Source organism: Pimephales promelas, chromosome 1 (genome assembly GCF_988280905.1).
Source record: "Pimephales promelas chromosome 1, fPimPro1.hap1.1, whole genome shotgun sequence".
Lineage (NCBI taxonomy): Eukaryota > Metazoa > Chordata > Actinopteri > Cypriniformes > Leuciscidae > Pimephales > Pimephales promelas.
The window spans coordinates 9,372,310-9,388,142 of NC_142769.1; the positions used below are offsets into that span (position 1 = coordinate 9,372,310).

A 15,833-nucleotide genomic window follows, 5' to 3' on the forward strand; every position below is an offset into this window, starting at 1 on the left:
TATACAGAACAACTAAGGGCTTCTTTGAAGTGTGGATTGCTTACATAGCACCATAACAGTAAATAATATGAATAATAATAATAATCACCCGATAGTCATATTTTTATTCATTTGAATTTATTAAAAATAAACATAAAATATAAATATTAAATACAAAACAGATTGAAATCTGTCAAATAAACAGTGTCCTGTGTTCACTTGCCATGGTAGTCCTAAAAGCAGTTCCTTTCCTCTGAAAAGCAGAGACGGAGATTGCACTTCTTGCAAAGCGTATTCCAATAATCCTTTTTTGCAGCGTCTGCAGCGTCCTTTCTGAAATGAAGATAATAGTTGTAAGAGTTAGAGTACAAGTATAAATCATTTTAATGAAAATGAATCCTATTCATGTGATACATTCCTCTGAAGTCTATTTTTTTAAAGTATCTATAGTGATAAACTGAAACAGCACAGTTTGACATAAGAGAGAGGAAACCACTGTTCTGTAATACATCAATATTTTATTTTTGTGACACAGAAACTCCTGAACTTCAACACCTCTGCAGATTCATTTACTCATCAGTGATTACGTTCCATACGCGCAGAGGTAAGACTGGATAAAGTTAATGCAGTCATAAATAATTGTAATAAATATCAAGTAAATGTACAACACATATTTCACTGCATTCAGCTTTTTGTGCGGATGTCTTTTCATAGACTTCACCTACTCCTCTCCAAAAAGACAGCAAGAAAAATGAAGAGACTACCTTTGATAGCAGCAGTTATCCATTTCAAAATTAATACAATAATAAAAATAATACACACACACACACCCACAAAACCCTATTATAGTGCTGAAATGCTGATATTTTCAATGAAGTACATCTATAGTAGCATCAAGTGTGTTTGTAATGATGGCTAAATATTACAGAACTCATAACGCAATTAAATGGTTCACTAGAAATGTTACAACTGATTTCCAAGAAAGAATAGGAAATCCTATAAAGAACATCCAATTTATATTTCAATTTCCAAACAGTATTATCTTTAAAGACACAGAAAAGAGATTTAAAAAAAAAAATTAAAACGGCTTTTTAAAAAAACATTTTCTCTTTGGGAGGGGGTAAAATATAGACCTTCAAAAAAAAACAAAAAAAAAACAGCCAAACTAAAGCAACTCCACTGTAAATGTTGGGTATCTTCAATTAACATTTTCATGCACTAGAGTATTGGGGTGCAAAATCATCCCTCAAAAGCAATAAAACTAGGTAGAATGCAACAGTGCCATTGGGTATTGTAGTTGGCAAACTAAAAGTATGCAAGAAATGAATGGCGTTTGGCAAACAAGACCATAAACTTAGCACCACTCCAAACCAAAGAGCATGGCAGGTAGGATCTTGCATTCAGTTTACAGCGATCCGCATCGGAAACCACTTGAAAATGAAAATGGATACAATTCACTGCTCTTTATATTACTATAAAGCTTGTTTGTGAACATGACTTACCTCAGATACAGACCTGAACAGATTATTCACCTTTTATAATATAGGCAGATATTTATGTCGTAAAGCTATCTTGCCATTTATAGTTCAGATTCATGCGTACTTTTAGTCCCTGGACAGAGCCTGTAGCATCAATATTTCAGGGGCATAAACCCTTTCAAGCCTCTAAATGGGTTAATCTCACAAAATCTGTCAAGAACATATTCTGGCATAAAGAACATGAAGCATAATTTAACACCATTGCTGCTGTTGTTTTGGCATTACATTCATGAGGATTGATTAATTGCAACACCAATGTGTCTGGTGCATTGCCTGGTCAATGCTTTTCATTTAAAACAACAAGAAAAAAAACGAATTTGCTTATGGTAACTGGAATTGGCGAAAAGGAAAAAAAAAAAGAGAAAATTATAAAAAGGCACAGGGTAATGACAAAAAAAAAAAAAAAAATTGGTAATGAGAATTGAGGGTAAAAGCAAAGAATAAAGCAAAGCTTGGTTATTGAGAATGGGGAGGAAAATCACAGGTGTATTTGTGGGTTGATGTGGAGTGGGGCAAATGCAAATGCAAAATATATGTATATATTTATGCAAATTCTAATTTTGACCTGGATATGTTCTTGACCGTTTTCATGAGACGCACCCAAAATGTTCTTATCGAAAGATGCAAGTATACATTTGAGCCGCATGTTAAAGTACTTTGCGAGGCTAAAATCAGCATCTCTCTAAATGAATGTGTGTCAACAATCACTGTCACTAACAGAGAGAAGGCAGTGGTTGAGGCACACAGGGAATGCTAAGATGACAGACTGGTTAAATGAGAGGAAGAAAGAGATTAAATGTTTAAAAAGGGAGAAAAGCAGTTGCAGTGCCACTTCCTTCAAATTTGTTGATGGACAGCATATGTACATCATTTTATAAAAGAGTGGCTTCCTCTCTGCCACCACGAGCTGCTGTCAAACTCACTGCCCTCCACGCGAAAGCGCTAGTCTTTGTAAAGGCAAATTGGTCTGGGCTGTTCAAGTTCCTTCATGACTGTTTGTTTTTCCTTTCTTGAAAAAGAACTGAGGACTGATGTAAATCACTTAAGGTTGCGCGGTGACGGTCTCAGACGTGGCCGACGGGGGATTCTGAGAAATCACAGCGGGGTTGACTGGCAGGTGAAGTTTAACCGCTGAGAGGATCTTCACGATAGTGGATAGCATAACGCAACTTCTCCAGCATGACGTCAAGGGAAGAGTACTGGGGCAGCTTGACCATGAACATGCAGGTCTCCACACGAATGTAACGCAAATCCGGTGAGCCTAGGACAGATCGAAAAGCAAACAGTTAAAAAACTTAATTACATGACTTCTCATACATAGGGAAATACTGCAAACACTTCCTTTGCAATCACTTCCTAAATTTTGTGCAGGGTTTGAAGCATTTCATATTCCTTTTTGACCATTTCTTTAATTAAATATTCAAGATTATTAGCGGTTTAAGGGACAGTTATTGCCAGTTTGCATTTCAAAAATGATACTTTTTGCAATGGTTGATACACTTTTTAGTTATACAAATAGTCAACCATCTACATAACTTTTTTTTAAATCTTAAAACAGTAAACACTGATTTGTTTTAAGTGAACCTCTTTAACACTTTAAATGAAAACACTACTATGCTATTTAATTTGAATGGTTCCTAATTTGTTTTGGACTATAAGTTTACAAGCATCCAAGGTCAAAAACACATTCATTTTCTCATAATATACATTGACCATCACCTCATTTCTCGGAGTCTGAAAACAGTTCATTCGAAGATTCAGTCTCTCTTAACCGTATTGATAGATGGGTGAATTCAGGGTGATTGGGACACTTTTTTTTTGCCATTGAGATAACTTGGAAAAAGTGCCAGAATCAACCTGAATTCACCCTAATGCTACAATCTTTTCATTCATTTTCACATTTCAATTTAATCCCAACAGTCATCGTTTTCATTTAATTACGTTTTTAACAATTTTGTTTAATCTCATTTATTTTTTTGCACCCGTATCTTGAATTTGGGTGGCATTTTGAAGGCAAGCCTTTTTCCCAAAGCTGACCCTGATCTGCACTGATCTCATATGTCTCTGAACAATTAAACTCAGGGATTAAAGTTGTACGAGTCATTTCTTGTATCTTGGATTTTGGAGGAAACTTTTGTTTGTTATGATACCATTAGTGCCCCCAAGCCTTTGTTAATTTCTCACACATAGCTCTGCAATCTAATTGATGGACATCCTTTTTGGGACACTTACCCACGGCCCCATCCGGAGGGGCGATCTTCATGGGATAGGGGGGCACGTGAGCGGTGTCCGGACCGCCATCTTTACAGGGACAGGTGAAGGGTATACGCTCCTGGTTGCAAGCAAACTTGATGAACTTGCTGAGCTCCTCCTGCGTGAACATCTCGAGTGCGGACCAGAAGAACTCGATGTGCTGGTCAGTCTCCATCAGTCCTACCTGGTACATAGTGTGAGCCTAGATGAACGTGATGAGGAAAATGGGAATGGTGAGTAAAGTAATGGCTAATTTTTACATTTACATCTTTTCTTTTATATAGGTTCTTTTATTTTCTTCTAAATGTTTTCTTTTATTTTATTAGATGTGTCAGACGTGTGTAGCTTTTACTAACGTGGGAAAAGATGTACTCATAAGCATTTAAAGGAAGATGTTCATATAATCCAAAGGACATTATTAAAGATATAACAAGCTGTTAGAAAATGCATAAGTTAGAGTAAGCTTAAGATATAACCAAACTGTTAGAAATGCATAAGTTAATGTAAGCTTCGTTTCAGAACATATTGTTCTCCAGTCTCCAAATAGCTCATTGTATTTCAAGTGTGAATTGTATGTGTGCAGCTTTTGATCAAACGAGAGATAAGCAGAAAGGTGTGAGGTCGAACAGTAGTTGGGGTGTGAAGTCAAACTGCACTTAAACACAGGAAACCTTAACCCAGACGTCATTGTGCCGTCTAAAATTAATATATGGTCAACGAAAAATAAGTCAAGGCGACATCAACAGGTTTCCTTTCTAGACTGCATAGGGGACAATCAGCTGCAAACCAGACGCAGTCTGCATAGGATGGTTTCCTGGGTATATAAGGACGGCGAAAGGGACCAAGATTCGCCTTCACATGTAGACACTGTCTGTATGTTGAATGCCATTTTCAAATTTTGTTTCTTGCAAGAAATAAACTTTTGATACTTTGACTTTTAAGAGGTTTCCACCTATCTTTTCGAACAGAGAATTATTTCCACAACAAATGGCGACAGGGAGGATGGGATGCTAAACCGACGATCGGTGTGAGGAGGGAACAAGACTGATCATCCCCAGATTAATATACTCTGCGGCTCAAAATCCTCAAGCTTAAGGAGAGAGAATTGTTCTACTCATCACGACGACCGAGGTGACGCAGTCCCAGAAGTGAACTCACAAGGTCATCAAGAGACGGTGAGAAAATTATTTACGTGGTAAATAAAAGAATTATTTGCGTATTGAATACTTTTCCTAAAAGGGTCAGAGGTTTGAAATAAGCCTGAAAGTAAATTTCCAAACAGTTTGAAAATAAATTTCTCAAATAGCAAGTATTAATTGTTTTCCCAAAAGGGCCAGAGTTTGAGAATAAGACTAAAAGTAATTTCTCAAACACCAGATGGGTGCCTGTTTAAAAATAAGCCAGACAGTAATTTTCTGAACAGTACAAAGGCACTTATTTTGGGAAAGACCTTCATTGACGGATGCAGGCAATTTGAAAGTCCTTTATTGACGAATAAAGGCAGGGGGAAAAAAATTAATACAGTGAATAGAGAGCGTGGTGACCACGCGAGGAAAATATTTAAATACGCAAATATAAATATTGTTAAGCAAATTAAATAAGATAAATGGGTAATCAAAATTCGAAAAGAGAATAGGAACGGGTGGATCTTTCTAAACGGATTGATTTTTCTAAAAGCTCGTATGTAGCCATGGATAAAATAATGGGAACTTGGTATCATGTTTATGTGCCGTTTTTAACAAACCAATATGGGTTTAGTGGTTTTAGTGTGTCACATTTGACTCAAACCAAGATGCATTGGGCGACTCATAGTGTCAAGAATAAAGACAAAGATTATTACAATAAGTGTGGTGAGATCATATTGAAATGGTTAGAAGAGGCACCGCGCAGACAGCAAAAACAAGTCTCCCGTGCCATCGCACCATTAAACTCTGATTAAGAGAGAGAGGATGCATCAAAGAAAGCATTACAGAATGTTAAAAATTACTGTTCTGACATTTCTGACTGTTTTGCTCCTTTCTTTGGTCAATTTATGAGAATGATGATGGATGACGGGAGTTATCCGGCTCGACGCCCACCTACTCTCAATCCTGGTCAAAGCGGAGCTGCTGCGGGGGAATCACAAGCCAGTTCACCGCCTGAAGTGCCGTCACAAGCCAGTGCGCCGTCTGAAGCGCAAGCCAGCGTACCAGATGCTCCACCGCCCAGTTATACTCCAACGGAGGAAAAAGAAGAGGCGACATCTTCAACGCGCTCTGGGACAGTGTATAATGACGAGGGGCGAAAGGAATGCAGCAAAATCCTAAAGGAACTGCTGAGCGAAAACCTGAAAAACGTAACTTTGAACTCACGGAGAAAGGCGAAACGGCATGATTTAGAGACTGAAATAAAAAGTGAAAGCGACGATGACGACGAAAGTCTCTCTGAAAATATTCAGGCACCAATGGTTGAAGTAGCAGCCAGGACCAGAAGGAGCGGTTCTGGTAATGCGACCATGGAGCCAAAAGAGGACCAAACATCGAAATAGGTGGGATCAAACTGGGTGCTGAACCAGCTGTTTTCTGCAGAGAATTCAGGCCGAGTCTTAATGAACTGAAGAGACTGATGATTTTGAAATATGGACCAGTGGAAATGACTAAATTGTCAGAAAAGTGGCCAGAAGATGCACGTCTGAAACACACCAACTACGATGATCCGTCCAACAGCGACTACACAAAGAAAGTCCTCGACATAATCAGCGCTCTAAAGACAGTTTTTCCACGCACGTTGGACATTCATCAAGTTGAGGTCCAATGTGTTCAAGGAAAGGAAGAAATTACGGAAGCATATTTCTTGCGACTGAAAGAGTGCTTTGATCGACGTAGTGGTCTGGAAAAGAGACAACCGCCGACAGAACCAAATGAAGAACCTGTGGGATCTGATCCATATGATTACTATTTAAGAACTTTGTTCATGGATGGACTGAACCCACAGATTTGGAAAGCGATTCAGAAATCCTGTGTTGGATGGCAACTAGCCTCCTCAGCGGAGGTCAGGCGACATGCGAAGCATCATGAGGGAATGATAAAGATGCAACAGACACCCAAGACAGTCTTTCCCTAGCTCGGATTGCACTGCACGTGAGCAACAAAAACAACAAACCACACCAATACCACAACCAAAGAGGTGGTGGAGGAAGAGGCAGAGGACGTGGTCGCGGCAGCGGTAGACATTTTGCACAGAATCAACAACGTCCGAGACACTTGTTTCATTTGTGGACAGAAAGGACATTGGCGTGATTCGTGCCCACAGGCAAGCAACACAGCAAGTCAGGCGGATTGAGAGCGGGAGGGTGTGAGCAACGGGTCTCCTGTCTCCACATCAATAAGTATCCTTTTCCTTTTTCTTCTGACTCTGCCCTTTGCAATGAAGACAAGCTTGCTCACATTTTCTATAAGGCTCATAAATCTTTACCTCTGATAGAAGTAAACGTTCTTGACAAGACATTATTATTTTTAATTGACACTGGAGCCACATTGTCATTGATAAGACGGACAGAATTTAAACAACCGGTTTCACTTTCTGGAAAGACAATTTTTTCCAGAAGCGCATCTAGTCATGTGGTTACAGAATCATTCTCAACGCCGCTTGAGTGTTCTATTGATGGGAGAAAATTTGAACATTGTTTTTTGATTACGCAGACATGTCCAGTTAATTTAATGGGTCGAGATTTACTTTGTAAATTGGGTGTTTCTGTTCACTGTACTGCTGAAGGGATTTCTGCTGACATGAGAACGATGTATGAAACGACAGGGGAAAACCCTTTGTTTGTGTATGAATGGCAAGTTTCTAACACATGTCTGACCACTTTGCTCATGACAGAGTGTTGACATCTTCTGAATTTATGAAAGATTCAGACTTGCACTGTACTTCACATGTTGCACTGTACTTCACATTGGTTTAATGTTGATGTGGAAAATGTAAAGACAGATTATCCTTACTGGACAAATCATTGGTGTGTTTTGAGTGTGAAACTGACTGACAAACAGGCAATGTTTAATGACGTGGAGGATGCAGAGCTTCATATTTCACTGGCCAAACCAGTGAAGGCTGAATGGCGTAACGCAGGTCCATTCATGGCCAAATGCCATGAATTGACCGACTAGGTCATAATAGATCAAAAAAGACTGATCTGCCAAAGCGGAAGTACCAGATTGTTCAAACAGCCATGTCGTAAAACATTGCGAGGTTTGAGAGCAGTCACAGTGTTGGAGGAGGAAATGAGATTTGGCAGTCTGACATTATCGCACCTCCCTGTCATCCCGGACGGGTTGGAGGGAGTTCCGAGTTGTCTGTGGGCTAAAGATGAATATGATGTAGGACTGATTGCTGGTTGTGAACCGGTTCGAATTAAGCCCAAATCTGTCTATAGGCCAAAGAAAATGCATGAGGAAAACTGAGACCAGTGGCAAATTTCTCAACCAAGTTAGACTCAGTAGCAAGAGAACTTCCTGCTTGTCTAAGGGCTGTGGCGGCAGCTGAGAGAGCTGTAGTAGCCTGTAGAGAATTTGTAGGTTACAGTGATCTGACACTGCTTGTGCCACACGCTGTGTCAATGACATTATTAAAACAGAGGACATCTCATTTATCTAGAGCACGGTGGCTGAGATATAATTTTGTGCTATTGAAAATGTCAAATGTTACAGTGAAACGCTGTAATGTGTTAAATCCAGCAACTCTGCTCCCAACGGAGCAGGATGGTGAACCCCACTGTTGTGTTTCAGCCTTGGAACAGATATGTAGACCCAGTCCAGACTTGACAGACGAGGCTTTACCCAACAGTGACATGATTCTTTATGTGGATGGGTCATCCAGCAGAGATGACCTAGGCAAAAACAGAGCTGGATATACAGTAGTTTCCTTAAAGGATTAGTTCACTTTTGAAAAAACTTTTGCTGATAATTTACTCACCCCCATGTCATCCAAGATGTCCATGTCTTTTTTTCCTCAGTCGAAAAGAAATGTAGGTTTTTGATGAAAACATTCCAGGATTTTTCTCCATATAATGGACTTCAATGGGAACCGGATGGTTCAAGGTCCAAAAGACAGTTAATAACTGTTTCAGATGCAGCTTCAAATGTCTTTAAACGATATCAGACGATGAATAAGGGTCTTATCATGCGAAACGATCGGTTATTTCAAAGCTTATTCCAAAAATGTAACTTTTCTAAGGACAAATGCTAGCCTTGCTCTATTCTGTGAGGCGCGTTTGTAACGTCACGTAATACGTAATTACGTTCAAAAGGTCACGGGCGACGTAGCCGGAAGTACAGAATCAAAATCGTCCGACATCGTTGTTTTACCTTTTAATTCCTTTTTTGTAAACGGCGTTTGAGTTAGTTTTCACGTTCAACCTATGCGTTCAACTTGTAAACACTCTGACTCTGTACTTCTGGCTACGTCGCCCGTGACCTTTGGAACGTAATTACGTACTACGTGACGTTGCAAACGCGCCTCACAGAATGGAGAAAGGCTAGCATTTGTCCTTAGAAAAGTTACATTTTTGGAATAAGCATTGAAATAACCGATCGTTTCGCATGATAAGACCCTTATTCATCGTCTGGTGTCGTTTAAAGACATTTGAAGCTGCATCTGAAACAGTTAACACTATCTTTTGGACCTGAACCATCCGGTTCCCATTGAAGTCCATTATATGGAGAAAAATCCTGGAATGTTTTCATCAAAAACCTACATTTCTTTTCGACTGAGGAAAGAAAGACATGGACATCTTGGATGACATGGGGGTGAGTAAATTATCAGCAAGTTTTTTCAAAAGTGAACTAATCCTTTAACTGAGGTTCTGGAACAACATCCACTGCCATCACATTTTTCAGCACAAGCTGCTGAATTGGTTGCTCTGACTGCAGCATGCAAATTGGCAAGTGGCCAACGTGTTACAATTTACACTGACTCAAGGTATGCTTTTGGCGTTGTCCACGATTTTGGTTCATTGTGGAAACATCGAAAGTTTCTGAAAGCAGATGGAAAGCCAATATTGAACCATCAGCTGGTGAGTGAAATGATAGATGCACTGCTTTTACCAAAGGAAGTGTCAGTTTGCAAATGTCAAGATCATAACACAGGTGGTGATGAAGTGTCTAGAGGAAACAGAGTGTCTGATTTAGCTGCGAAGGCTGCAGCACTACTCAGATAACCTCTGCAGCACGGCTGACAGAGGAAGTAGGAGACATAGAAATTATGCAGCCGCACGCTTCATCCTCAGACAAAGAGAAGTGGAAAAAGGCAGGGTGTGTGTTTGTGAATGGACGATGGAGGGGCCCCATCAATAACTGGTTTACCAAAGGTTTTTCCACAGTGGCAGCAGATTATTGCAATGTCGGCAGGGGTCAGGCAATGAGACAGGCGGGGCATCCCATTCCGCAAAGACCATTCTCACATGTAATGCTTGATTATATTGAATTGACGCAATCTGACAAAAAAGAAATACTGCATAGTTGCGGTGGACATGTTTTCAAAATGGGTAGAAGCTATGCCAACAACAAAGGCAGATGCAAAGAGGGTGGTAAAACTACTCCTACAGGAAATTGTCCCACGATGGGGTATTCCTGAAAAATTATTGAGTGATAATGGCTCACATTTTGTCAACAGCGCAATCTCAGCAGCTGGAAATTTCACTGTTCCTATTTTCCTCAAGCAGAGGGCGCTGCAGGACGTGAAAACCATTAAGAAACTTTTTAAACTGGTAAAAATGTGTGAGGAAACAGGGCTTCCTTAGCCCAAGGCCTTGCCCATTGCATTAACTTATATGAGAATGAGGAAGAGGGGACAGCGTACAGCTCTCTCCATTTGAGATTCTGTTTGGTCGTTGTAATGGCTAATTTTGCATTTACATTTATACAAGTTTCTTTTCTTTCATATATGATCTTTATTTTCTTTACTATGTTTTCTTTTATTTCATTAAGATGTGATAGATGTGTTTGTAACTTTTACTAACATTGGAGAAGATATACTCATGAGCATTTAAAGGAAAATATTCATATCATCTAACATATACTCATAAGCATTTAAAGGAAGATGTTCATGTAATCCAAAGGACATTGTTAAAGATATAACAAGCTGTTAGAAATGCATAAGTTAGAGTAAGCTTAAGGTATAACTAAACTGTTAGAAATGCATAAGTAATGTAAGCTTAGTGTGAGGACATAATGTTCTGTGTTTAACAAAGAAGCAAGCAGTATGAAAACATTTTAATAGCTCATTGTATCTCAAGTGTGAGTTATATTTGTGCAGGGTTTTGATCAAATAACAGATAAACCAGAACTTGCACCCAAGAGATAAATTAAGCAGAAAAGTGTGAGGTCGAACATAACTTGTAACCAAGAGATAAATTGAGGTGTGAAGCTGTATTTGAACATAGGAAACTTAACACAAACGTCATTGTGCTGTCCAAATTAAAAATACGGTCTACAAGAATAGTCAAGGGCAGCGCAAACGGGTTTCCTTGCTAGAGGGTGTAGGAGACACTCCGTAGCAAAACCAGACATAGCCTGCATGGGTTTCCTGGGTTTTCAGGTATATAAGGATGATGAGAAGGACTAGCCTTCGCCTTCTTCACATGTAGACACTGTTCTGTATGTTGAACGCCAACGATTGGACTTGTTTTCTTGCAAGAAAATAAACTTTCGATACTTTGACTTTTGAAAAGGTTTCCACTTGTCTTCTTCCTCCTATCTTTTCGAATAACAGAGAATCATTTCCACAACATCGATGTCCACCTCACATGGGCTGGGAACCCCATAACCCTAGACCACTGCCCGATACCACCCTTTGTGAACATGACATGTTGAAATATTGTGTTGAACTCTGATATCTCAAAACAGGTCAAAGCAGCAGCTCCAGTGCCAGCTGAGACAGCCCTGCACAGCATCAGGCCAGGAGATTTCGTGCTGATAAAGGATCTGAGGCGGAAACACTGGAAAGCGAAGAGGTGGCAGGGGCCATTTCAGGTTTTGCTGACAACTCACACTGCGGTGAAAGTTGGGGAGAGGGCTCCGTGGATCCATGGGACGTACTGTCGAAAAGTGCCAGCTCATGCGGTAGCTGCGACGGGGGAAGGCTCCAACTCCAGGGTATCAGCTCACGCGGAAGCTGCACCGGACGGGGGATCCCACTCACAGCTTACGAGTACCGAACAGGTTTCAGACTGACCGACTTTGCTTGTCAACCTGTAGGTTACTCACTCGCAAACCATTTCCATTGGAGAGAGGACGAATATATCGTACAGGACGATTCTGCGATTTTAGGAGTAGTACGTACTGAGTCAAGAACTCTGTGGTGTTTTGACGGAGAGGGCATTGCAGTTACTTGTTTAATAATATCTACTAGACCTGCCCTAAGACCAACGATAAATAGACAAAGAGGACTTATATCATTTTCACAAGAACATTTTCTCGCCTGGCGAGGCTGCACTGTGTGGCAATATGTTACTAAATCTTATCCTCTTAACTAGCCTGACCATATGCCTAGCGCAGGATGGTAGCTTTGAGGTGAACATGACGAGAAGAAAAGGGAGTGAAATCGTTATAATATGTGATCCTATTTCAGCAGCAGGACCTGGATACAATCCAGAGAGTTTGAACAAATGGGGTAAAGCCATGTATTTTTGTAAGGATCCATGTGGATGGCAAGATGTGTATGGAGGTAATGAGGAGGCAATCAGAGAAGGCCTCCTGACCAAGGCGGGGTCTACCTCATATACCGGTTATAGCAAAAAGATGAAATCAGGTCTTATAAAGTTCAAGGAAATCGCTGAAAATAGTAAAATCAAACTGAAAGTTACTTTGTCAACAGGAAATGATGGCACGACCCAGTGGGGAGGTAAATATTTTTGTGCTTGGTGGACCGCAGGTACCGACACTTATGTTCCGATTAAAATTAAAATGGTAGATCCGATACCGAAAACTCATAGTCTGTCTGAACTAATAACTCATTCTAGCATACCTGAAGAAGAGGAGAGAGAATTTGAAAGACAGTTTAATTTGCATCATGAAGACGGAACTGTTAGTCGAAGTAGATTTCGATGTGGGGGTAACAAAGCATGCATGTTAAGTTTACTCCAAAGGCAAGCGTTGGCCATCAACCAATCATGTTGGTGGTGTCTGCAAATGGATAGAACCTGGAGGGTCCATCCATTACGATCAGCAAATTTAGGAGAATTAATGGGATTAATACCGTGTGCTATGTGGAACCTATTGAATGCGAGAAATTCTGAAGAGACCAAGGCAATGTCCCCTCAGAAGGTCGACTGTAACAACCGATCAGAATACAGTACTAGAGGCTTTGACAATGTATGGGTGATAAAACCTCAATTAGGCGATGTGTGTCTGTGTAAATTTGAGTTCCAACGGGGGTCAATAATGATTGGTATGTCACACTGCAAAACCACGATAATCATGAATGATAACAAATGTATAACGTCGGAGGGTACATTTATCACGTGTCCAGGTGACAACGATGATCTCGGAGAGACAGCGGCTGGAACAGTATGGGTCTGCGGTCAAACCGCTTTCCACTCTCTTCCCAAGAAATGGACAGGGTGCTGTTATCCAGGACTTTTAGATGTCGGAACGGAAGTTTATGTCACTAATCAAAATGGAAACCATAAGCAATCTTCTAATCGACCGAAAAGAGGTTTAGCTGATGAAAAGATACCTCTTATGTTTCAAGGTACCAAGCTTTGGGATCCTTGGACGAGCAGAATAGGTAAGACTGGGTGGCCTTTCCTCGTGGGGGGAGGCACTGCTGCTAGCTTGCTAAAAATAAATGTCTTAGCCTGGCAGGTATTACGCTTAGCAAATGAGACTGAAGATGCGTTAGGAATTAGACTTAAAGGAATTAGGGAACATAGGCTCATTTTGGACATGACCATCGCGGAACGAGGGGGCGTGTGCAAAATGCAAGGAACCTCTTGTTGTTTTAATCTGCCTGACGTCCATGACAATGTAACCAACCTAATAGAGCACATGAAAATGGCCGTAGCTACCTCAAGAGACATGTCATCTTCATTGGATGGGTGGTTTTTGGGTTTGCAGGGGTGGACGAAATGGCTGATAAGTACAATTTTGCCAATAGCATGTTTAGTATGAATTGTATTTCTACAATAACTGCAAAGGCAGTGTCTACCACTGAATGGCTGATGGGGAATATGTAACAATGCTCCATAGGGCACCAGAGGATGATAGGGGAGGAGGTTACAGTGCCTGAAGATGAGATGTATGAGAATGAGAGCACACATGAGTTTGACTAGGAAATGAAGTAAACATGGGAAAAATTTACTTGATGTAAATTACTATGATTATGGAGAAGTAAATGTCAAAATTGTGTGTACGTTCTTTGAATGAACTTGGGGTGGAATGTAAAGGCTATTTTTTACATTTACATCTTTTCTTTGATACATGTTCTTTTATTTTCTTCTATACGTTTTCTTTTATTTTATTAGATGTGTCAGACGTGTGTAACTTTTACTAACATGGGAAAAGATGTACTCATAAGCATTTAAAGGAAAATATTCATATCACCAAACATGTACTCATAAGCATTTAAAGGAAGATGTAATCCAAAAGACATTATTAAAGATATAACAAGCTGTTAGAAAATGCATAAGTTAGAGTAAGCTTAAGATATAACCAAACTGTTAGAAATGCATAAGTTAATGTAAGCTTCGTTTCAGAACATATTGTTCTGTAGTTAACAAAGGACCAAGCAGCATGGAAACATTTTAATAGCTCATTGTATTTCAAGTGTGAATTGTATGTGTGCAGGTTTTGATCAAACGAGAGATAAGCAGAAAGGTGTGAGGTCAAACAGTAGTTGGGGTGTGAAGTCAAACTGCACTTAAACACAGGAAACCTTAACACAGACGTCATTGTGCTGTCTAAAATGAATATATGGTCAACGAAAAATAAGTCAAGGCAACATCAACAGGTTTCCTTTCTAGACTGCATAGGGGACAATCAGCTGCAAACCAGACGCAGTCTGCATAGGATGGTTTCCTGGGTATATAAGGACGGCGAAAGGGACCAAGATTCGCCTTCACATGTAGACACTGTCTGTATGTTGAATGCCATTTTCAAATTTTGTTTCTTGCAAGAAATAAACTTTTGATACTTTGACTTTTAAGAGGTTTCCACTAGTCTTCTTCCTCCTATCTTTTCGAACAGAGAATTATTTCCACAACAGTAATCACAGGTGTTTGTATAATTACATACAGTGGTGTGAATAAGTGTTTGCCCCCATGCTAAAGTTGCCTAAAAAGAGGAATAAAAAAAATCATCTTTTGGATATTGATCTTAATGCCTTAATTAGAAAAATGAGGAAAACTCCAACCTTTAAGGACACAAATTTTCTTTGTGAATGAATAATGTATCATACATAAATAAATGTTTTTCCTTAAAATACAAGGTGCATAAGTCATTGCCCCCCTATGTTAAATTCCTATAGAGTCAGGCAGATTTTTATTTTTAAAAGCTATTTATTATATGGATCCAGGATAATATGCATCCTGATAAAGTTCCCTTGGCCTTTGGAAATAAAATATCCCCACATCATCACACACCTTCCACCACACCTAGAGATTGGCATGGGGTACTTTCCATAAGATCATCTTTCAATGCAAATCAAACCAGCTATTAGGCTAACTGAAGTAAAACCATGCCAATCTCTAGGTCTAGATCAGAATCAAAAATCAGATCACACTTAATTTGGCTTAATGCAGATTACAATGTCCCCTTATTATGTAGAAATAACAAGATAGCCTAAGTTTTCTTTTCTTTTTTCTTCACCATGCGGATCAGGACTTCCATAGAATACAGCCTGAATATAATTGCGTCCAGAAATTATTTTTGGGGGTGCTAACGGCGAGCTTTGGTCTTTCTTGCTTTCTTTCTAGTCCATACCTAGCGCCGCCCATGCATATGCCATTTATTAAGGCATTTATTAATAACTATTCAACATTGTGATAAATGCATTATGTAGGCCTACACATTTAGGAACAGATACTGGTTT

At 39.7% G+C, this 15,833-nt stretch overlaps 1 protein-coding gene and 1 long non-coding RNA gene across 10 annotated transcripts in view; one reads left to right on the forward strand and one right to left on the reverse strand.

The window, feature by feature from the left end:
• Positions 1-477: 477 nt before the first annotated feature.
• The window catches only part of hectd4 (HECT domain containing E3 ubiquitin protein ligase 4), a 113,935-nt gene continuing 98,579 nt past the window's right edge, over positions 478-15,833 (reverse strand). For all 9 annotated transcript variants that reach the window (XM_089124540.1, XM_089124633.1, XM_089124599.1 and 6 more), the window contains exons 75-76: positions 3,750-3,972; positions 478-2,778 (exon numbers count right to left, since the gene is read on the reverse strand). In XM_089124540.1, the coding sequence (XP_088980666.1) occupies positions 2,642-2,778; positions 3,750-3,972 (360 nt within the window). In that variant the 3' untranslated portion in view covers positions 478-2,641. The remainder of the gene's footprint in view (positions 2,779-3,749; positions 3,973-15,833) is intronic.
• On the forward strand, positions 4,139-14,948 carry LOC148998334 (uncharacterized). The gene is made up of 2 exons (XR_016148299.1): positions 4,139-4,945; positions 11,651-14,948. It is a non-coding gene; the product is annotated as an uncharacterized LOC148998334 (long non-coding RNA).